This window comes from Oculina patagonica, chromosome 2, assembly GCF_052425735.1.
Source record: "Oculina patagonica isolate OP01 chromosome 2, crgOcupat, whole genome shotgun sequence".
NCBI lineage: Eukaryota > Metazoa > Cnidaria > Anthozoa > Scleractinia > Oculinidae > Oculina > Oculina patagonica.
This window is the reverse complement of record NC_135759.1, coordinates 31,657,155-31,679,763: the sequence shown is the minus strand read 5'-3', so window position 1 is coordinate 31,679,763 and position 22,609 is coordinate 31,657,155. Positions and strand designations below refer to the sequence as shown.

Below are 22,609 nucleotides of genomic sequence, written 5' to 3'. Positions count from 1 at the left end.
ATCCTCGGGGCCACGAATAAGAGAGAATACCAATAAATCTCAAGTAGATATCAATCCCTAGCTTCACTATTTTTCAACAAATTGAAAGCTGATAACTTTTTCTTGCAAAAAATTTATGAAATACAAATAAGGGAAATTTAGAACTGTATTTGCCCCTTTCTTTATCTATCTTTTACGAATTTTCCCCAAGTCTTGAGGGATTTAACATTCTGCAGGAATCTGTAGATGTACCAGTAAATTTTCACCAAGAAGCTGTTGTGGATTCTGAACAAGCAATGCCAAATTTACAAGTAGAGTCTAACTGATCGCACCGTTTTCTATGGGTTTATCATGTTTATCAGAGAATGTTTTCTTGTGATTAATATCATAGGAACGCAATGCATGCAAAAGAATAACGCTGGCTTATGAACCGTCATAAACAGGAAGTTAATTCCTTGAAGTCATGATTGTAAATCAACCAAATAGTCAATAATTCTGTTTCTCTCTCAATACCGATAATATAAAAACTGATCGATTTTTACGCCTGCTTGAAAATTTTTATCGCATGAGATAATTGTAATACACTAACATGTTGACTAATATTTGGTCAGTATTGATCAAGTGTCAGTGGAGTATTGGCCAGGTATTGGTTCAGTGTCAACAGCCATAAAAGCTCCATTAACCCCCCCCCCCCCCCCCCAGATATATATGTCAGATATACTGGCAGCCTTGAACACCCACTTCCAAGAAAAAAAATCATATCGCTGAGATCACATTGACCTAAAATGTTTCTTCCAGCATCAATTGTATGAAATCAGCAGTGTTATATAATTTCTAATTTTCCCTGACTTTTCTTCAAAGTGTCAATTTTCCCTGACTCGAAATGAAATCGGATCCAGGTTTCGACTTCCGGTCCTTCAGGGGCACTCTCAGCCATTGTCATCGCACCGCCTACGGGCTCCTCGCTCTGCCTGTCCGTGTATTCCATGGCTTTTCCTTGACCTTGAAGAATTTTATTTTTCCCTGAGCATTTCCTGACCTGTGGCAACCCTGTGATAAGTATGGGCTGCATATCAACTGACAACTGGGATGATACCTACTAAAATACAGCATTCCTCTACAACACTCTCATAAGTTACCAAAAAATTTTATTAGCAACAATGTACATGTAATAACAATATTTTAAAAATACTTTAAGGTGAAAAAAGTGTGCAGTGTTCACACCAGAGTTTAGGAGAATTCAAAGATTTCTGAGCTAATTCTCCCATGTCAAAGGCTGAGTAGCTATAGCTACAAGAAAAGAGAAACTATACTCTGGCTGTCAAAACCATTTTGGAGCAGAGGGCCTGCAGGCACATTCTTATTTATCTGGTGGTTTACTTGGAAGAACAAAATGTGGCGGTCTGTGGACTGTACGTCTCCCTATAATAGACCCTCAGAAAAAACACACATGGACAATCAAACAAGTGCTGGACTGCCAGTCAGAATTTGCAAAAACGCTGGGAATTTTGTGACATCAGCTTTCTAAAAGCCACTGGCTCAGTCACATCTTGGAAACTCGCCAAGTTCCAGCTAAAAAAGATACCGTATTTTGTCGATTAAACGCCGGGCCCCGAATAAACGCCGGGTCTTCAAGGTAGAGTGGTAAGTAAGCCTTTAGGTATTTATTTGGGTGTAATATGCTTTAGGTATGATGGCAAGATACATTCATGTCACAAATAATGATTAAAAGCCCTTGTTTTAATTAAAAAAATTTTGCTCAAATAAGCTGCACCATTCAAATAAACGACGGATCCACGGATCCAAGTTTGAAATAACGCCGGGGGCGTTTAATGAGAAAATACGGTAGTTGCTTCCCCACTGCATGTAAGTCTCACAAAGATTACCTAATAAAATTAATTTACTTTTTATAATACTTTAACATTAATATAGTTAAAACCAACTTTGAGTATTTGATTTCATTGAGAGTTATTCAACAGATTAACATAGTCTTTTTTGTGTGGAATTCCTTTTTGAGCATGTAAAATTCTGCTCTTGGCTGAGCGCATCAAGTTTTTGTAGGCTTTATTCAAGCTCACAAGCCTTGTATGACCCTTGACTGTTCTTTTGTGCTCCCTAATGACCTTTTGATTTCACAAATGGTGCCTAAGAGAGAAAAAGAAAAGGTGGTTCAAATGCTTTTATAAATGTATTCCAACATATATTACAGCAACACAGCTCATAATTATCAGGTCTAACACAGGTTATCAGAAAACACATGAAGCACACAGTCACACAAAAATGAAAAGAGCTTATACAGCTATTTCGAGAAACGTTGTCGGAGCCAAACTGCACAGCCATCCCTAAGGTGTTGGGTGACTTTGGCTACTGCCGGTGTACTAGAGAAAAACATCTTCTTCTCGTGCAGGTGTCCTCTGGTCAGTCCTCCTCGACAGTGGCCTCCTGGGATCTCCACGTGCATACACTAGTTCCTCGCATTGCTCAGTGTCCCAGACCACCTTTCGGTCTTGTGGCACTGTGAGTTTTCCGCAACCTTTCTCGAAATGCTGTATCTGAATACTTAACAGCTGTGCAAAAACACATGTAAGATAATTAAAAAAGCTCTAACTAACTTACAACTCCTCCAGCCTGTTGCATGGCTTGACTGTATGACTGACTGACGTAACGTTGAAAGTAGCCTGTCACTGCACCACAAGCTTTTGATGTCTCCAAGCACACTCTTTTACCAACATACATTGCCATTGCAAAGTTTGTCCAGTTTCTGTCTCGTCCAACCATGTTATCAATTTCTTTACTTAATGTTTCATACGTCAGGTTAGCAGCATTATCAAGAACATATGAGACTAAGTGTGACTGGGCCCCCTGGAAAAGCAAAAACACAGTGATATGACTTTAAAATTTTACGATTGAAAGTATATTGTGATTGGTATTTAGCCTATATATCAACATGGAAGAGGCCACACAGGCACAAAGAAACAAACAAACTGTAAACAAACAAATTATGGTCATTAAGTACTAGATGTCGTATTTACTTGAACATGTTGTAGGTCAAACTGTTTTTCAGGTTAAATTTGTTTCCAACCTAGCTGAACTTGTTACAACCTGACGATAACATTCAACAATGACATAAAACAATTTGAATTCATTTAAGCGAAATCCCAGTATATGTAATTCAAATAATTGTTTTAAGAGTGTTACTGGTATCTCCAAGATGAAACAGATTTAACTTGTAAACAAAATATGACCTACAGCATACCATGTAGGATGTGAGCTTGTGAGGAAAGCAGCTCTGATTAAAACAAGAAGCTGCAAACAGCTTTTATTTGGGCCCATCTTAAATGCAGAGAGCGTTTTGTGTACTTGTGCAAGTTTGGCTAAAATTATTAAACCCCAGGCAACGTTTAGTTTGCTTGTCAGAATATAATATTGCCAGACATAATCTGTAAACAGATATTGCATAAAGGCGCTGGACTGGGTCACATATGATATCAAATATTTGGAATCATGCCCATCCTCATCAGGATCATCCCTGCACAAAAACTAAAGAACGCAACTAAAATTTTGACTTGAGGCTCTGCCCGAGAAAAAAAGCAAGAGGATAAAAAAAATGAAATTTCACATAAGTTAAGGGACTGCTCAGTCTTAACCTGCTTTTGCAGTCTCCAGCTTAAATTTATGACATTATTTAAGTCAGTATTTTTCATTTTCACACAAAAAAAACTTACATCTACTCGTCCGTCAAATCGTTCATAAAGAGCATCCCCGGCTTGTTGCATCTGCTGAGCAAGTTTTGTTATTTTTGGATCTACAGCTGGTTCTACTTCTTGTGGAGCCGGAGGTGTTGGAACTGGACCTTTTACGAGTAGTTCACAGTCGGGTACTAAATCATCTTGTATTCCTTCATCATATTCAACAGGAGCTAAGAGAAAACAAGATAAAATGGATGACAATTACCGGTAATATCATTCTCACCTGTGGGCTGTTTTTGATAGTATTTATCTTCAGGGTTCTGGTAACTACTCATTAACAGTTGCATTTCAGTACAGAGGCAGGGCCGTAACCAGACCTTTTCCATAGACAAGGCAAGATCTTGCTAGGAGGTTGTGGGGGCATGCCCTCCAGAAAATTTTAAAATCTAGAAGCACTGAATCTCTTTTAGAGACATTTTTCATGAGGTACTTCTTGAGAAAAATCAATCTTGTTCAACAAGGGATTACTTTCCCAACAAAACCTATTTTGTTTTTAAAATTGGGTAAAAATCTAGACGAGGCAGGTGCCTTGTCTTGATAATTGCCTCTTGCTGGCTATGGCCCTGACACAGAAGAACACGCTAAACTGGAGAATTCTAGAAAGGATTACCGAATAGCAATTTCTCACATTCAGTTCAAATTAATCCATGACTCTTTATCATATGCTTGTACACTGAGACCTAATTTAATACATTGCAGAGTTCTGGAGGGGGAGGGCATACTCCTTCACATTTTGCATTATTTTTGAATCAATGATTCAATAAAACTGGATTTGAATTAGTTCCTACCCTACCAGCTGAGTCACCTTCAATCTTTCATAGAAAAATAAATTTGGGAAAGAGGAAATTCCCCTTCATGACTTCTGGACTCAACTTTTAACAAGTTGAAACAATAAATAAAATAAATACTAATTTTGTAAAAAAGTAATTTTTATGTCAACTTTCAGAGTTTTTTGTGAAAAAAAAATCTGTTTCCATTTTGCAAGTTATTGACTTGAATTTGGCAATTGTTATTGAATAATTATGACTGGGTAGCTCATAAGAGCAGTGACCTTCCTCATAATATGAATTCCTGATTTTTTCTAGGAAATATTAAGGGTGATTCTTTTAGCAGGTAATTGATAACTTCCTCTGCCTTCTTGGTATACAAGTTAAAAACAAACAAACAAGGAAACTTGGAATCCTGTAACAATTTTTCAATTACAAAACCAAAACTTGCACTGGGTATAAGAAAACCTTCGGAAATTGTTATCTAACCAATGAGCTAAGACATAAGAAGTACATATAGAGATTACGTCTTTGTTTTGGTTTAAGTTTATTTTTGGCTGTAAAGGTTTTTTACCAGTTTCATTTTCAATTTGCTTCAAATTTGAATGAATATGCAACTAAGGAAAATAAAACTCAAACTGCTTTGTGAAATTTCAAACCAAAAAAATTTAAGACACAACTTGACATACACATAAAAATCAGAAGGCCTTGAAAAAATTATAAGGATTTGCGTAGAACTTAATCACTGCTAGTGAACCGGTAGACAGCTAATAAATTTTTTTTTGACTACATTAATACCGGTTATTAATTTACAGCCCTAGAGAATATCTGTGCAAATGAGGCCTGGTATCAACTGTTCAAAGAGTGGATAACCTTGACATTCAAGGGGTAAATCCCTCATTATGCACCTGACAAAATGCAATAGTTACACAACCGAATTGAAAAATGGATCAATTTTTATCCAGTGGATAGGGATTTACCCACTGGATTTAATCAAGCTATTCACTAATTGAACAACTAGAGCCAGATCGACAATATTCAAGACTTTCTTAGCTGCTCGAAGTGGTACATAAACTTTAATGGTTTATTCTTGTTGTCATTATTGTTAATTAAATGTCGACCATCATCACCCTTATCATTTGGCTTTGCATCAGGAGGTTCATATAACTGTCTGAACAAGTCTAGTTCAATGTAAATTATAAAGGAGTAATGTTAATGAATCTGGACTACGTGTGATCGGTACACTTCAGGAATACCAATATTAAATTAACCCCCTCGAAGAATATACAACCAGTTTTGATATTTGCCTTGGACATGCAGAAACAAAACTTCGTTTTAATGCCACAAGCATTTGTGAAGACACGTCTACAAATTGCTAATTACCGTCGACTCGACTCAAGATATAAGCATTAGCTAAGTTTGCTCTTAAATGTGGAGAATGGGTTCTCTTTCCTTTCTACACGAATGGGGCTGTTCTGTCTGTCCAACGCAAACATTTTGAAACAACTTCCAGGAGGTCTAGCTAATCAAAATGTGGCCTTACTATTTCGCCTCCTCACGTCCTTTCCAAATATTTCCAGGTCATGAAGGAAGTAAGCTCTCTTAACATCATAAAAATAACTTTCTCAGGTCTTAATTAGCCTAACTAAAATAGTTAAGCTTCGACTAATTAAGCTTAAAGATTTCAAAACTTTGAAAGTGCTCACCTTGTTTAAATTTCTTTTTTTCATTCCGGGCAAGTGGAGAATCTGAATGCTCCCGCAATTCACGCTGAGAATACACATTTGCCGTTTGTGGAAGTCTTAAGAATTCCTCGAAAAGTAAGCTTGCTTGTTTCTCGATATCGTCCAGGCTCTCTTCAGAGCTCTCAACTGGAATCTTGTGAGGTTTGAAGTAAGGCATTCCCTCAGCCATCGTCACGAACACATCTACTGCTGCCTGTACTTAGGAAAGTTGTGGTTCTGCAGCTCGAAGCAAATCTTTATACGTATTTGGAAGGCAGGAAGTTCACTCTCTACCGCTGTGACCGAGATTTCCCCGAAAGACGCATTATTCTTCGAAAATAGTACTTCCCCTGCAAATTTCGTCACTTGAAAAGTATCGCACTTGCCTCGTCACGTTTATAAGTAACCGACCCAGGCCTCTAGGCCAAACTCGCAACCGGAAATGACGTCGCGCGCAGTCAGTTTTCTTTCCTGTTTCGACTGTCTCCTGTTTCATGGAGCATTGAGGCCAGGAAAAATAAAATATCACCAGAAGCAAGAGGCATCCCACCTTGCAAGAAGACCTTCCCAGCTGTACTACACAACTTTAGATCGAAAAAGTTGTTTATTCTTTTTCCAAATCTAGGCTTTGTTTAAAAGACGCGAAGCGTGCATTCAAAGGCACTACCTAGGATATGATATATATGGACCGTATTTTTTGGTGCGTATTTTGATATTTGTACTCGAAAAGGCTAAATACCAGGAAAATACGGAACTACGTGAGATTTGCTGAGATTTACGGAAGATCCAGGTATAAATCGTACGCGAAACGAGGTTTTTGTGTCCGAGATATATCGATCTATCATGTCACCAGAAAACTCACGTGCAAGCTTTCACGTCAGTATAAATTAAAACAAAAAGAGTCAAGTCTCTTGCCATCAGCTGGCCATTACTGAATCATCACGCAATCCGCTAACGTCCCATCCAAATAACGGCTGCGGAGAAGACTACAGGAGTTGTAGAAGATGAAAACTAGTCTGTATCAAGAGAAAATATTATTTTCTCTTGTTTAAATCTTCAAGACTCTCAAATATCTATAATCTCTCTTTTCAACTTGGGCGTGAACAAGACAACTTTTCGGTTTATTTATTTTTTCGAAAATTTTTATACATTTGCAAAATATTTGCAAATATTTGTTAGCCAGTTTTTATGTGTCAGACAAGTTAGTTCAGTACATGTAAGACTGTGACAATTCTGACATTTCCCGTGAGCCAAACAAGGTAAATTTAATGGCGTTTATGAATTAAGCTCCACTGAACCCTCCACTGCACTTTACCTCATGTTGTTGCATGAAAGACGTCACACATGGCGCGTCTTGAAAAATTTAGCGCAACTTTTTTCCAATTTATTGTCTGTAAATCCGTCTCAATTGGTTTGTTATTACTTCTTTGCTGCTTTTCTCTCTAAGCTCTTAAGATTTTGAGGTTTCCTGCAGTTTGAAGACAATTTTGTTTTTTATAAAAATGACTGATACATCGTGACAATGCTTCTTTAAAAGATCAATATTATCGAATAATAACAAAACCAAGCTTTAATGTGTTAGCAAGAGTAAAAGATTACAAACAAACAAAACAAGATTTATCCTGCATTGTTTTTTTTAGCTTTAGTTTGAAGATTTAAAACTGATTATTAAAAACAGTCAAATTTGAGAGAAAAGTCGTTAATTTGAATAAATAGCCCCCATGTTTAGATACTTTACTTGACTGAACTGCTATTTCTTGTTTAAAACAAGTCAGTGAATTTTCAGACTCACCGTTATTTAGAGAGTTCTTCGTCTTCGAAAAATCCCTCCATCAAAACACGGCAAAGTGTGGCCATTAATTCAGTATCTCACTAAAAACTATATATGTATATTTGTTGCCAACTTCTCGTTCGTACACTCACTCAAAGAAATTATATATGCAAAAAGAATTCAGTGACAGACTTTTAAAATAATTCATTGGGGCAAAGGTCATTCACTTCGGACGTTGTCAAAGTCCGTTTCAGTTCAGTAAATTTAAACAGAACGTCGACATTATTGCATTCAGCTAAATTATAAGCCGATTTATTATCTGTTCATGTAAACCCCAATATCGATAAATAATTCTGCCAAGTCATTTTCGTATACAGTTCCAAAATTTAAAAAAGACTGCGTTACACCTGGCTATCAGGGGATCGTGCTACTTGTCCCGCCAAATTTGTTGCGACACAAGTGGCACGATCCTAAACCATTGCAGTCGCACAAGGTTCCAATGCACACAGTTTCGCAACGAATTCAGCAATGTAACAAATTTTTGTTCGCACTAGCGTTCGGTAGGTATTACCGCGTAAATTGGCACTTGACGAAAATTACATGCGCAACGCAACATCGATCACTTTGGCGGTTTTGCGAGATCTCGCCAACTGTGTAGTGTGTAAACATCGCGCGCTATTTCAAGTCAAGTAGGTTTGATAAATATCTTAATACTCGTAACCATGATGCTAGAACTTTCATTTAAATTTTAAGGAGAAATTACACACTGACAAGTGTTTGTCATATGTAATAGTCGGCTGAGTGGGCGGGTCACAGACGTGAAGTCGTCAATTTCCTTCCGTCGGAAACTGATGATTTGCACGAGGTTGTGACGTATAGACCGAGGATGACGAGTTTTGATTTGATTTAAAGTGGATTATTAATAAAACGACTAATATGGTAGCAATTTTACACTTTGTACCTGACTTTGAACATAACAATGCTTCAGGAAACTATATGTTATCTGACTTTGCATCAAATATCCGCGTACCGTGTTAGTTGACTCAGCAAAGAAAAAGATCTAGAAATCTTCTCAACTTTCTCTTTTATAAACAATAAAAATAAATATGCGAAAAACTTTATTTCTCATACAGTAAACACCCGCGTGTAAGAACCTAGTGGTTTAAGAACCTGCTGGCAGAAATTTGCCATTTTAATACCCCAAAATATAAGAACCTGTTTAGCCAAGCAAATTTCAGCAGGTTCTTATATGTGGGTTATAGAAAATTTTTATGAACATTTTTAACAAAACATCCCAAACTGTATTTACAAATAAAAAAAAGACAGATTCACATAGACTGTGATTACAAGTCTTCTTTGGACCTTGCATGAGGCTTGAAGCAATACAGTTATGAATAAATGCTGCATAATGAAGGACCAAACCCATTTTTTTTTCTTCTCGTACAATCAAAAACTATGGCTCCTCCTTAGAAATTAAGAACCTTATTAAGAACCTACTTAGCCTAAATTACCAATAACTACCCCCAAATACAAGAACCGTATTTTGCCAAACTTAGAAAATTGTAGGTTCTTACACGCGGGTGTTTACTGTAATATAATTTTACATGTAGTTTCACCTCCCCTCCCGTGGCTGGAGACTGCCTCTTTAATGATTTCGTTGCATGCTAAAAGTTAAAGGTATATGTAGTTGTTTTGTTTGCTTGTTATGATTTGTTTTCTGTTCACTTCTTTATCGGTGCCCAGATTCTTAGGTAAGTTATCCACCCCTTACGTCATAGTTTGTTCCGATGACTGGATACCGAAATCCACCTTTTTTTTTTTTTTTCCCTTCCCACGAAATTCGAAGAAGTTTCGTTTTTTCTACCGGCCTTCTTAAGCTTCAGCGCCTTTATCTGTATACAGTGGAACTTCCGCAAAAGGACACCTGTACGTTTTCGGCCACAGGCCACCAGGAGCCCATATACAGACACTATATTTTTATTGCATTATCATGGCGGGCACCTCTCCGAAGGGGACACTTTTGTCAGGTTCCGACTACGGGAGGTTTAACTGTATTAACGCAAGGAGTGAGAAATTGAGAGAACCCCCCCCATCAACAGCCATGGAAGGCGTTGTAATTTTTCCATCATAAAGAAGGGTAAAAAAAATCTTCTGTGTGTGAATTACTTTGCTAACGTGGAAGAAAAAGACTAAGGACAGGCACATTGTTTTAGCGCATTTTGAGACAAATTTTTTAACGGAATAGTAATATTTATTTTTCAACCTTTATTGATTATCTAGAGGTTCGGTAAAAAAACCGAGTGCAGTTATTTGGGACTGAACGACAGAAGTTGACACGAGAAGCATAGAAAGCGGTCGGTGTAATTTCGAAATTATATTGCAATTATTTTTTAATTACTTGACAGTTTTCTGTACTTGATATGCTTCAGTAGGAATTTACAGTCGCCTATAACAAAGGAAATTGGGGAGTGAAAACACTGAACATTTCGCGTTCATTAAGAGTGACTACGTTAGATAACAGTAGGTGCGAACCCGAAAAAGGCGGGTGCGAACTCGGACGTTGCGTATTACGTGCCCGGATTGGGTGCGAAACCTCCATATCTTGCTATCAGGGAGTGAGCCTGCCCGTCAGGCTTTCTCTGGCTTAGCTTACATTGACCTCAGCAGGGACTGTTTAGGACAGAAGCTTACAACAGTTGTTTAGCAAACTAGTCTCCTGGACTTCACTCCACAAAGACGCTGCCCATTTGAATCGGTGTGAAGACAAAGAAACTCCGCCCACGCAACGCACACGAACGCGCACGCTTTACAGACCAGCCGAAGAGACCTGGGTCCGACTACCGCTTGTCACGTACTTCAAGCGACATATTCAAGCAACAACTTGTACGTAGTGGAGAAAATTTTATATAAATCGCATCCGTTTTTCACAAATTTTCTCAAAACATGGAGGACATGGAGTGCGACCCTGTGGAACACACATACATTACACAAGGAACGCCCGAGGTTACTACAGACACAGATACTGAAGAAGACATGGAAGGAAGTAGTGGCGATTCGAAATCAAACATGGCGCGCTGGGCATCACTCGAACGGATTCGAGAAGAAACCCGGATTGTTGTTTTAGATTACTTAGGTTCATTACCTGCAGAAAAATTGGCTGCTCGCAACTTTACACGCTCAGAGAATAGAGCACCGTGTTTAACTAAAGCGATGTGCAAACTATCAAAGAGTACTAGCGATGCAGGGACGTACGAACATAAACGACAGAAATTTCTGCGAATGGCAAGACTACAACGGAAATTGTCGTTAAACCTGAAGAGAGACATTGAAACATTCGACCAGACGAAACTCAGGAACAGAGCCGAGAAGAGAGTGTAAGTTGTCATACTCTTGTCTCTAAGATATAAGTTCAAATCTATCTTGAAGCAATTTATACTTTGCAGTGTGTGCGGGCTGGGTTTTGGTTTTGTCAGCTGGCGCGTCGTCGATCAGATGTTTTGTGCTTTTACGTACGTACTTTTTTACGTACTATTAGAGTAGTTCCGCTTTTACTCCCAAACATTACAGCTGTGTTCTATGAGCCAGCAAATCAAACGAAGTATTTTACAACTATTTACTATTGTCCCCCGCAAATTCTTTACTGCAGCATACATGTATATAAGCCTAAGCAAAACTCTGCTTATTTACGATAACATAGGTTGTAAATACTACTTTAGCAGATTCCTTTAGTATGGTTTGCGTCTGTCATTACAAACCTCATGTAAAGTAAGTGACTAAACAACCTTGCATTCCTGTCACAAGGAAGTGTACACCCTGCGTTCAATGTTATATTATGTAAATATCAAAGCTGTGAGTGACGTTTGAAGGTTTGTGGAATTGGTGGTTTTTACTAAGTAGTGCTTGATTTATAAAATAATAATCTTCATAAATCTATGGGGAAAGCAGTCCTTCACTTTCATGTTTCACGTCATGTTTCAAGGGACTATGCCACCTGGCGAGTCTGCGCACTGAGCTTATTTTATTTGCAATTACATCTGTCAAAATTCTATTGCTGCAGACATGAAAATATGTCAAGGAAATAATTCTTAGTCATAAAGATGTGGTTATTGGTCTTCATGGTGTAAGATAGGAATGAATGTTTATTCCTTTGTCTCATAATAGAGTTGCTTTAAGGTGTCGATCGCAACGTTTCAACTGCAATACTGCTAGTCTCAAGAAACTGAAAGCATCAAATTTTTCAAATTTGAAGGTAACAACAAGGTAATCCAAGCAGCATGCAGGACGTTTGTCACATTTTAACCTTTAGTTATATGGCATAGCTCCCACAAGTCTCCTTTAGCTCTGTGGTTAGAGTTTCCGACCGATGATAGGAAGGTGGTCATAGGTTCGACTCCTGCTGGGAAAACTTGAAATTTTTTTCACTGAGTGTTTAATATATTTCTCATTATTTTCTCTAGCGACAGGTATCTAAGGGTACTTTTGGAACTTTACAGTTATCTGTATAGCTTTAAGTAACTAGCCCACTGGCTAGTGATTCCTGGATAGTTATAGACAGTTCTTGTTGTCTTTGTGCAGGGACTTCTACAAGAGACCAAATGACCTCAAGATTCCACAATTTTGTCCTGGTTTTGACCACACTCCTTCACCTGTGTTATCTCCTGAAGGTCGTGTTGCCGCCAGACTAGACAAGATCAGTCAAGAGATAATGGAAATGGTACCTCATTTGTTAGATGAGCCCCTGAAGATTATTCAATCAGGATCTCTGTCATATGAACAATTTTGCATAGCTGCTAGAAAACTTACATTTGACCATCAGATTGTTGGCTGGTCAAAGGTGGCATTACTGTGCCATTTTGCTCGTGAAATAGCTATCATTGGAGAGTTAGATGATTCACAACTTGAGCTGTTAGCTGAACACAGCTTGAGGTTTATCCAAGAGAGTACGTCTGAATGGATAGACAAGAAAGGAGGATGGGTGAGTAATTGTGTACTGCACTTTATCCATGGGGGGGGGGGGGTACTCTCTTTAAGTACAGATATTTGACTATGCGGAGAGATTCTGCCTGAAAGGGTACTAGAATTGCTGCCTTATATTTGCTAAAATGAAACATTTATGTAAGCAGGCAATGTTGGTTTCTTATTTTCTCAGTAGATTAGTCAGTTTTCTGTTCAAAATCAACATTGAAGCCTTTGATCAGAAATCAAAGCAAAAACAGGTGACTGGTGCAAATGTAGGAAACACTGTGTAATCAATGTCAGCTTTGTCCTACCTTATTACATGTAATTTTCGCGACACGTTAATTTTGCGATTTTGAGGTGCACATATTTTGCGACACTTAAATTTCGCGATTTTGCGAAAATTTTGTATTTTGAATCACTTTAATTTCGCGTTTTTGGGTGAGATACAATTTACATTTTCTTGGCAATATATTTTGATATGCCCTTAAATTATATAAAACAACTTCATCGAAAGAATAATAGCGTCAACGATTAACAAAAACACGGGGGGGATTTAATCTCGGCAATAGCAACAACAGAGCAGTTCTCACAATGTCTACAAGTGAGTCAATTGATGACAACATCCATTTACATTGATTACTGACATACCATATTTTCTCGATTAAACGCCGGACCCTGATTAAATGCCGGCCTCTTATAAACGCCGGGTCAACATTGCTAATTTTTAAATAAACGCCGGGGGCGTTTGTTCGAGGTCCTGGCGTTTATTTGAGGTCAAGCTAATAATTAAGTAAATACAATTATGGGAATTTCAATAAACGTTCAAAGGAAAAGTCCGGGCGTTACATATCTGGGATGGACGCTGTACAACAAGATATAACCTAGCAAAGTTTGCTTTCCTGCCTTCATGACTTTCACATTTCCTTTCTTATGTTAGTGCTCACACTCACAGTCGTTGAAATCTCGAATATCCCTCCAGCGCTTGCTTATAAGCTGGCCGTGGTCGTTTAAAAACGAGTGAGAAGTTGTCGACATTGCCGTTAATGAGCTTAAAACTTTGTACCAATAACCTTTACTTGCATGCTCTTTTATTGTTTATTTACCGTTTATGTTCTGTTTGTCACAAATCTAGTTTCAACATAAACATGTCCAATCCGTTGTAATGTACCTTTGGGTAATAATCACCTTTGAATACCCAGGGACAGTTTTTCGGGGCAAAACGAAGAGAAAAATCGCGCCGCCTTGACATACTGTCCCTTGGTCTGGCAGATCTGTAACAGTAAATCAATCTGAAAAAATGACAGAAAATTACAGTCACTTAATAAACGCCGGGCCCCGATTAAACGCCGGCTTCAAATAAACGCCGGGTCCACCAAGCCAAGTTTGAAATAAACGCCGGGGCGTTTAATTGAGAAAATACGGTATGGAAGTCACTTAATATTCGCATCATGTTATGTTCGCGACACTTATTGTTCGCGTCACTTAAATTTTGCGATTTTTTTAGAATCACAAAATTCACGAAATTTAAGTGTCACGAAAATTTCATGTAATAAGGTAGTTTGGCCTAGAGATTTTCTTATAATAATTGATATGTCTTGCTTGAAGCAGTTAGAAAGATTTCACATTGTTAAATGAAATCATCATGCCAATATGCTGTTATTGGCTAGCATCATAGTAGCAATGCAAGATAAGAGCTGCAGCGACCTATCAGCTTTCTGCATGCATTGCACGCCTATCATGCTATCCAGTTATCAGCTAGTATTATAGGCCTGCAATGTGTGCAAAGGAATACGGCTACATAGCCCTCTGCATTCATAACAAACAGTTCTATGATGTTGGCCAATATTGTATGCTAGTCAGTAATTTCATTGTATCAGTTTTTGTGTTGGCGCAACCTTGAATGTACTTGGTTTCCCAAAATTCTTGTTCAGTTCTGATTATCTTTTAGTTATGCTGATCTTAAATTATCTTGGGTTTTTTGTCAGGCTGCTTTTGATGCAGAAGATGAAAATGACATACTGGACACACAAAGTCTGCTAGAAAAGTACAGGGAGGTGGAAGAGAAAGATGGAATAGATGCTATGCAGTGGAAACGAGCCAGTGGATCAAGGAACAAGAGAAACTCTTGGGACTCATGGGTTAAGTATGGTGTTGCTGCTGCAGCTGTAGGAATTGGTGTTTGTTATTCACTTATCAGGCAATAAGCAAGTCCCTTGGTCTGATATGTATAACAGCATGGAATGATGGTGATTGCTTACAAGAAAGCATCAGTAGAAAGTAGGGTGCGGTGTTTGGATTTGCTCATGTTGTGTGTGCATCACCCACCACCCGATAACTGTTTACATGTATGTACCATCTTTGGTCAACCTGTGGAAAAAAGTTTCTTTGGAATAAGACAAGAAAAAACCTTTTACAGGACAGTGAAATGAACAAGGAAATAAACAATGAAATTGTTAACTTTGACAATGCAGAAAAGAAAAAAATAAGCAAGCTTTTAGTTCAAAAACTTTGAGAACCTTCATCACATGGTTTTAGCTGTGACTCTGGTCACAGATAGTTTGAGCTCTTTGTTTTCTTACTGAACCCTGAAATGGTTTTCAGAAAAAGCTGGAAATTAAGCAAAACAATCCCAGATTTTTATGTTAAGAATAATTTATTTATAAAACATTTAATGAACAATATTAAACAAATGTACAGAGTTTGAGTTTCGTCTGCAGTTTTACCGTACCAATGTGGACATACATACAGTACTTGCGAGTATAACAATATAACAAGTTTATGTGGATCAGAGCATGGTACAAAATGTAAACTGATAACCAATTGGTGTTTCACCAGATTAATCCCCCAACCCCCCTGCATGAAATAATATATAAACCCTCCTCTGAGGCGGACTTAATAGACAATTTACAGTTATAAACAGCATACATTTTCACTCGCTTGCCTATTTTAAACCACACACAACAGTTTTAAACTAAAGGAGGATCTGTCAATTAAATCACCAATTAGCAATATTATGATAGATAGAAGCAAAATAAATATTCACCTTTAAAAAGTTAAGGTGATAAATAAAAAGAGTGGAAACAAACTTTTATATTATGTTGTTTGCATCTTGATGCCCTTAGATTGTTATAGGGGGATACATTCCTGGTGACAGTTGGGGGTTTAACCTGTTTTTCAGTTACCTGTTAGTCTCCATCACAGCCACTATTAAATTATGACAAACATAGTTGTTTGATGGGGTTCTCTTTTGGTTTTGAAAGGTGCAGTAAAATGAGGTTTGATAAATGTTCAAATTATAGATAATCATCGATAGAGGTTTAAATAGACCGCTATCATTGAAATTCGGAATTAACCAGTCAGGAGCCTTGTCTACTTGTCCTGATATCAATATCAACTCCCAGTCGCCTCTACTGTCTCAATCAACTATGGTTGCAGTTAAATAAAAAGTGCTCTTGTGTGGAGGTCAGTGGAGATAGATAGCAGGATAGAAAAGTTTGATTTCCCCTTAGTGGCTTAAAAGTTATTCTGGAAAATGTGAGGACTGAAGATGAATACCGTATTTACTCGAATAAGCGCCGCATTTGGGACAAAAGTCAATAAGCGCCGCAGTCCAGATGAGGCGCTTAATCGAGGAATACTGTTTAACTAAAACAAGCACTACAAAGCAACTCGAGAACAAACTTGGACATTTTTGTTTTCATTTAAAGCGGGTTTGCAGTTCAAAGTAATTTTTTTACCGCTTGCCCATCAGTTTTTCTGTCCAACATTCTTGATACGTAGTTCTGTGAATGCTGTGAAGCCCGCGAACTTTCCCAGGGCAGCTAGCGCCACTTCTCTCTTCAGCGGCATAGCATGAGACGAATACTGACAATCAAAAGACGCTATTTTCAATAACTGTAAAAGATTAGATTCTTTGTGGCGTCCAAATTTTAAATAAGCGCCGCACTTGAGGCGCGAAAAATTTAATAAGCGCCGCGGCTAATTCGAGAAAGGTCGAAAAAAAGCACAAAAGTGCACAACACAAGACTTAAAAGGTGGTCTGGGTATTCACTTAAATTTTGCATATGGGCCAAGAGGAAATGTACAAGTTTGTTTTTTTGCGCGTGAAGATTTCGTTTTTACTCTCAGGAGGCTATTTTTTGAAGCTTTATTGTGTCGCATGTCTGAGTTTTGAAAGTTTTTCTTAAATTCAGCATGGTTTAATAAAAGCTTGTTTTCACATGTCTGAAGAGAAAGAAAACGCTGGTTTGCCATGTCGCCATCTTTTTAGTATTCAGAACGTGCAGCAGCTCTCTACTTCTACCCAGGCGCGTAGCTGAGGTTTTTGGAAGGGTGTTCGTATTGACAGGAATATTTATTTGGGGGTTATTAAATACGAGCGCCGAAGGCGCGAGCCTCTATGGGGGTCTGGGGGCATGTCCCCCAGAATCATTTGAAATGTAGAGGCCCGGAAATGCTATTTTCAGCATTGTGCACGTCAATATTTCAAACTCGATGGAGTTCAAAATAACAGGTATTTTAAGTCATAACAACAAAATTTCCGGCATTTTGTTAACTTGATACATTCATACATACATACCGGCTTAGTACACTACATCTTAGGGTTAATGCTTAAGCCCCACCCCCTAGCCTCCCACGCAGTCCTTCTTAGGGGCGATCAACACGATCGCTCCTAAGAACGACTGCGTGGGAGGCTATCCACCCCCCGGCTCTACCGTCAATGTACTAAAAGAAGCGTCAAAGCGTCAATATGCACTAAATATGGACGTATCACCTGGGTCCCCCGAAATTGAGAGTCAGTGAGGAGAGCCCATTCTCCTAACAATTTAATACTTTCCCGATACTTTTAGCGTTTTCTTTAAAAGCTGCAACACTCAAAGTTTGTTTTCCATTCCCCCACTATTTGCTAAAAGCTGAAAATCAACAGTTTGTGTTTTCAGTCCTCTATTATTGACCTCCAAAGGGGGTTCGTTCGAACCCCTCGAACCCCTCCCCCCCCCCCCCCTCCTACGCGCTTGCTTCTACCCATTCTACCTTTTGGTCTAGTCACGTGCACTTTTGTGCTTTTTTCCAACCACCTTTCTCGAAGTAGGTGTTTATTTGCTCTCAGCACGATTGCGGACCTATTCAGTTGGACCAGACCAACTGTCCGTGGAAACTGGGCTCGAAGTTGGATCACCGAACCGTGTAAATTAGTAATGGCGGCCGTGTCTCGATCAGAACATCACGAACTTCAGAAAATTGTGAGCATTATGGGCGATGAAACAACGTGCCCTGTCTGCCTGGAAGAATTTGAAGAACCAAAGTGCCTTCCAAGCTGTGCACATAATGTTTGTGAACGGTGTTTGGAGAACATGGTCCGTAAAAATAGTATAACGATTTCATGTCCCCAGTGTCGAGAAGAGTCGTATCTTCCACCAGAGGGGGTGTCTGCTTTCCCCACGAACCATCTTTTGCTGCGACTTGTGGAGAACACTCCTGCAAGGAAAGAGAAAAAAGCTATCAGTGAAGCATTGAACGTTTGTAAAGACCGCGTAAAGGCGGTAGAAAAAGCGGCGAAAGAAATGCAAGAATACTACGAGAAAGCCACCGATCTGAGCAAATTGATGACGTGTGAGATCAACAACATGGCTGATAATCTGATCCAGATCATAAATGATCACAGGAAAATTCTTCTATCTCAAGTTGATAGTTTTATGACTGAAAACTACGACACTGATTCTCTAGAAAGAGAGAGAGAGGGCATTACCTCTTTCGTTCAAAAAGCGAGAAGTCGTATGCAGAGAGCAAATGAAATTCTTAGTCAAGGTGAAGTCGGAAAAATTTTGGAATCTGGAGACGTTCTTGTGGAGCAGCTAAAAGAAATTAGCTCCACCGCAGATGCAAGGACACTGGATGTTAGAAAGCTATCTAGTCAAGCAGAAATGGATTTTAGTCATTGCCAGTTGTCCGAATTACAAGAGAGATGTGTTGAAATGCTTGGGAAATTGACCTTATCTGCTACCAAGTATACTCATAGTCAAGCTAGTGCTGGTCTTATTGACTATAAAAGATGTGGAGAAGTAACACAGACAATTGAAACCGGATACTTGGCTTTTGCCATTGCTGTGTCAAATGTGTCTGGTGACATTGCTGTTCTTGACGAAGAGGAGAGGCGTGTTTATGTCTATTCTTCACAAGCAGACTATGTGACATCGTTTCATATTAAATACTTTGATCTATGGGACATAACCTTTTCCAAGAACGATGAAATAATAGTCTTGAACCGAGAGTGCAACCGTATGTTTCACTACGACAGAGAAGGTACTTTCATCAAAAAATATGTCAAGGCGCCAAATGACCGTGTGAAGTTCACCAGGATATCAACTGATGTCAGTGGTCGGTTGTTAGTGAGCTCAAGTCCTAGAGACTGCTGTGATGAACCTGAGGATGAAGTGCAGCCATGTATTCTTGTTTACAGCTCTGATAGAAAGTTTCAATTTAGTTTTGGTGAAGACAAACTGGCCTGTCCTCAAGATGTCGTCTACCATGAAGGAAAGTTTTTTGTTACTGATGGTGATTTAGAGTGTGTTAAGGTCTTTGACAGCAGTGGCAAATTCCTCTTTGATTTTGGCACTGGGGATCTTTTAGATCCAGTTGGCATAGCAGTTGATGCCATTAACAATGCAATTTTAGTGTGTGACTGCAGTAATAATGCAATTGTGGCCTTTAAACCAGATGGAGAACTGATTTCCAAAATTGAAACTGATGAAGAACCTCTGCATGTTGCCCTTTCTGCTAGTGGAACAAGTTTGGTAGTGTGTTTTAATAAAGCAGCATTTTTCCAAATTCTTTCAAACAGGGAGAACTAGCTAATGATACGAAGTGGTCAGCTAAGTAGCTTAAGTATGACCGTGCGATTGCTGACATAGTAGGCTTGGCCTTACAAAAAAAAAAGCACTGGTATGCCAAGAGAGAACAACACAATTTAGATTTTATAGGTAATTTTGATTACTGTTTAGGTAGCATAACTAAACAGGTCTCTCTTTGCATGTTTAATTCTTAGTAACAGCCATTAAAAGGTCATGTTCTATTGGGATCTTCTGTTTTAGGTTCGTTGGGTTGGTTTCTGTTCTACTGAAGAAAAAAAAAATTTGGTCGGTTTAGTTGATCAAATTTTATAACCAGCCTCAAACGGTGTTGAAATGGTTGATTTGGTTGAAGCGTCCCAATAGAACACTTCGTCAACTATTTTTGGCTAAAATGGTTGATTAACATTTAGCAATCCGCTCTTCCCCAATCCTGTCTTCCCCAATAAAAAAGTAACCAACCCAACCAACCAAAAACACAGATCACAACCAAATGGTTATCATCCATTTCATCTGAAAACCCTTGGAAAGTGTTCTATTGGGACACTTCAACCAAACCATCCAATTGCAATGGCTATCCACTTGCAATGGTTAGTCCCCATTAAATATGGATCTCTGTAAAGCTACATGTACATATTGGAATGGATTTTTTGCAGTCAAATTTCAGACATTTCACATGCAGGGGAAGGATAATCATGCAAAGAGAGACATCTGTTAAGTCAGGGAGGCTTTTGTTCTGGCCCCAGTTGTTCAAAGGGTTGGTATTACTAAGTGTTGACAAAACAAACTACCCTGTCCAATGAATAGGAAACTGCCTGGTTATGGGATGAAAGCATTGTCCATCCTTAAACAACCAGGGTCTGCTAAAACAAAAATGAAACATTTATTGTGAATTTGTGATCCATTTCAGCCCTTTCCAGAGGCCTTCCAAGAGGGTTTGTGATGTTGTTTTGTCCCTCATTTCCAACCCACCTGCCGCCTATTTGGTGAGGGAAATGTTGTCGCTGTCACAAAAAACCCTTCCAGTGCTATAGTTTCTGTCGGTTGTCGGTGCTATGGAACAAGATTGTCGCTACAGTTTTAGCTATTTTGGAGCAACGTCACCTGTCGCCAAAACCCCTTGGAAGGCCTCTCTCCAATCTTGACAAACCAGCTTTTTATCTTTTCAGCAGACATTTTCAACCTCTTAACCTGTTGCTCTGTTTAATGGAACATTTTAGTCTCCAACAAACTAGTGTTGATTGGATCTTTTGAGGTTTTCTTGCCATTGGAAGAAGCAAAGAAAATTTATCTGTCGTGCATTACTGTCAAATGAAACAGAAAACAACTTCTGAGCTCAAAGCAAAAGCAAATTTGTTGAATGAAAAGGACTCTACCAGTAATGAAATTCAAATGGATAGGCCTCTTTCTGAATGAATGAATGAATGAATGAATCGCTTTATTTAAAAATGATACCAGCATTAATAGATACAATAAAAAAGAATATATATGTGTTGTATATGTATATGAAATATTGATATTTACAAAGTAGAATAATAATCATCTCAACTTATATTTGATGAGGCTGTTAGCTTGCTGCTAAATGAAACAAATTTAAAGAATATAAGTAGACTTAAGTCAATAAAAAGCCTTCAGTACATGCATGTTATTACAGGTATATGCAAGCTATATCATCCCTAACACTTCTTGAAATTTGTCACTGCAAGTCTAAAAAACATCAGTGTAGCCACTGAATGCTGAATCAAAATGCTGAACTTTGGTTGACAGTCAATCAAATGGGCAACTGACATGGTATGATCAATATTACAACCACTGAGTAACAATGGATGTTGCAATTTTAAAAGGGGAGGACAAATTACTAAGGGAAAAGCCCTGGGAACGAGGTTGGGAGGACAGGGACACAGGCATCCCAAGTTCATGTTGAGGGCGTTTGCTAAATTGTATGAAAAAATATCGAACATATTTTAGGAGCTAGAAGTTCTAGGATTTCTAAAAAAATATAATCATGCTGCAGTAAGAAACTTTTCGAATATCGAGGAAAATTCCGCAAAAGAATTTCCGAATATTCTCGAAGATTTCCGTAGTCTTTTCCAGTGTTAGTCCGTTGAGCTGTTACTGAAACGCTAACTACTCGTCAAGGCTACTTACCCAACCAAAATAGTGCATGAAAGTTGCCAAACACACTTGATGACAACAGAGTTAATTAACTCTGATGACAACTTGCACTTGAAACTTGTGACATCTTTTATTTACTCACAGAAAAAATTAATCCTTATACAGCTTATGGGGCGCACGAGGCGGGGGTAGAGAGAGGGGGGGGGGGAGGTACTGACTCACTATGATGGCCTATATGGGGAGGCTCCGCCCGAAAGGGGTTCCTTTTTTCATGCTTGAGGATATATAAAAGGGTAGGGATTTCACACTTTTAGGTATATATAAGAGTAGGTATAGAAGAGTAGAAGAGTAGGGTTACACATATACACACATTATGGCTGTATCATTTTGATTTATTAAACGCTAAATAAAAATGACAGGAAGACTTACTGTTTTAGGTATATGCCATGTCTTTGAGTATAAGAAAGGGGTACCTTTTTTAGTAAAAGGTATACGAAATGGGTGCCTTTTCTGTCAAAATGGTATACAAAAAGGGTAAGGGGTTGGACCTCGGGGCGAAGCCTCTAACTTTTAAAAACAATGGAAACTAATTTTTAACTTCTGCTAACCGTAATGGAAATAAACTAACCGTTAGCCATGAAAAGCCAAATTTTTAACTTAACCGTAAAAGCCACCACCCCATTGCGACCCCTCCCCG

General features: G+C 38.5%; 3 protein-coding genes across 3 annotated transcripts; 2 read left to right on the top strand and 1 right to left on the bottom strand.

The window, feature by feature from the left end:
* Positions 1-1,110: 1,110 nt before the first annotated feature.
* On the bottom strand, positions 1,111-6,612 carry LOC144644135 (uncharacterized). Its single transcript, XM_078503556.1, has 4 exons — positions 6,202-6,612; positions 3,705-3,898; positions 2,596-2,841; positions 1,111-2,124 (listed from the first exon to the last, which is right to left on the bottom strand). Exons 1-4 carry the CDS (start codon positions 6,407-6,409, stop codon positions 2,095-2,097), a joined length of 678 nt encoding a protein of 225 aa, XP_078359682.1. The 5' UTR covers positions 6,410-6,612; the 3' UTR covers positions 1,111-2,094.
* Positions 6,613-10,856: 4,244 nt separating this feature from the next.
* Positions 10,857-16,023, top strand: LOC144644134 (uncharacterized). Its single transcript, XM_078503555.1, has 3 exons — positions 10,857-11,364; positions 12,566-12,965; positions 14,935-16,023. The coding sequence occupies exons 1-3, from the start codon at positions 10,934-10,936 to the stop codon at positions 15,151-15,153; spliced, it is 1,050 nt and encodes a 349-aa protein (XP_078359681.1). The 5' UTR covers positions 10,857-10,933; the 3' UTR covers positions 15,154-16,023.
* Positions 16,024-18,134: 2,111 nt separating this feature from the next.
* On the top strand, positions 18,135-21,440 carry LOC144644133 (uncharacterized). Its single transcript, XM_078503554.1, has one exon. The coding sequence runs from the start codon at positions 18,148-18,150 to the stop codon at positions 19,798-19,800; it is 1,653 nt and encodes a 550-aa protein (XP_078359680.1). The 5' UTR covers positions 18,135-18,147; the 3' UTR covers positions 19,801-21,440.
* Positions 21,441-22,609: the final 1,169 nt, after the last annotated feature.

Bases quoted from the DNA above. Each gene is read 5' to 3' on its own strand.
- LOC144644135 (XM_078503556.1), bottom strand. From the start codon at position 6,409: ATGGCTGAGGGAATGCCTTACTTCAAACCTCACAAGATTCCAGTTGAG. The intron at 2,842-3,704 runs GTAAGTTTTTTT...TTGCTTTTCCAG, and splicing joins GATTTGACGGACGAGTAGAT to GGGGCCCAGTCACACTTAGT. The intron at 2,125-2,595 runs GTAAGTTAGTTA...TTTCTCTCTTAG, and splicing joins TGCAACAGGCTGGAGGAGTT to GCACCATTTGTGAAATCAAA.
- LOC144644134 (XM_078503555.1), top strand. From the start codon at position 10,934: ATGGAGGACATGGAGTGCGACCCTGTGGAACACACATACATTACACAA. The intron at 11,365-12,565 runs GTAAGTTGTCAT...GTCTTTGTGCAG, and splicing joins AACAGAGCCGAGAAGAGAGT to GGACTTCTACAAGAGACCAA. The intron at 12,966-14,934 runs GTGAGTAATTGT...GTTTTTTGTCAG, and splicing joins TAGACAAGAAAGGAGGATGG to GCTGCTTTTGATGCAGAAGA.
- LOC144644133 (XM_078503554.1), top strand. From the start codon at position 18,148: ATGGCGGCCGTGTCTCGATCAGAACATCACGAACTTCAGAAAATTGTG.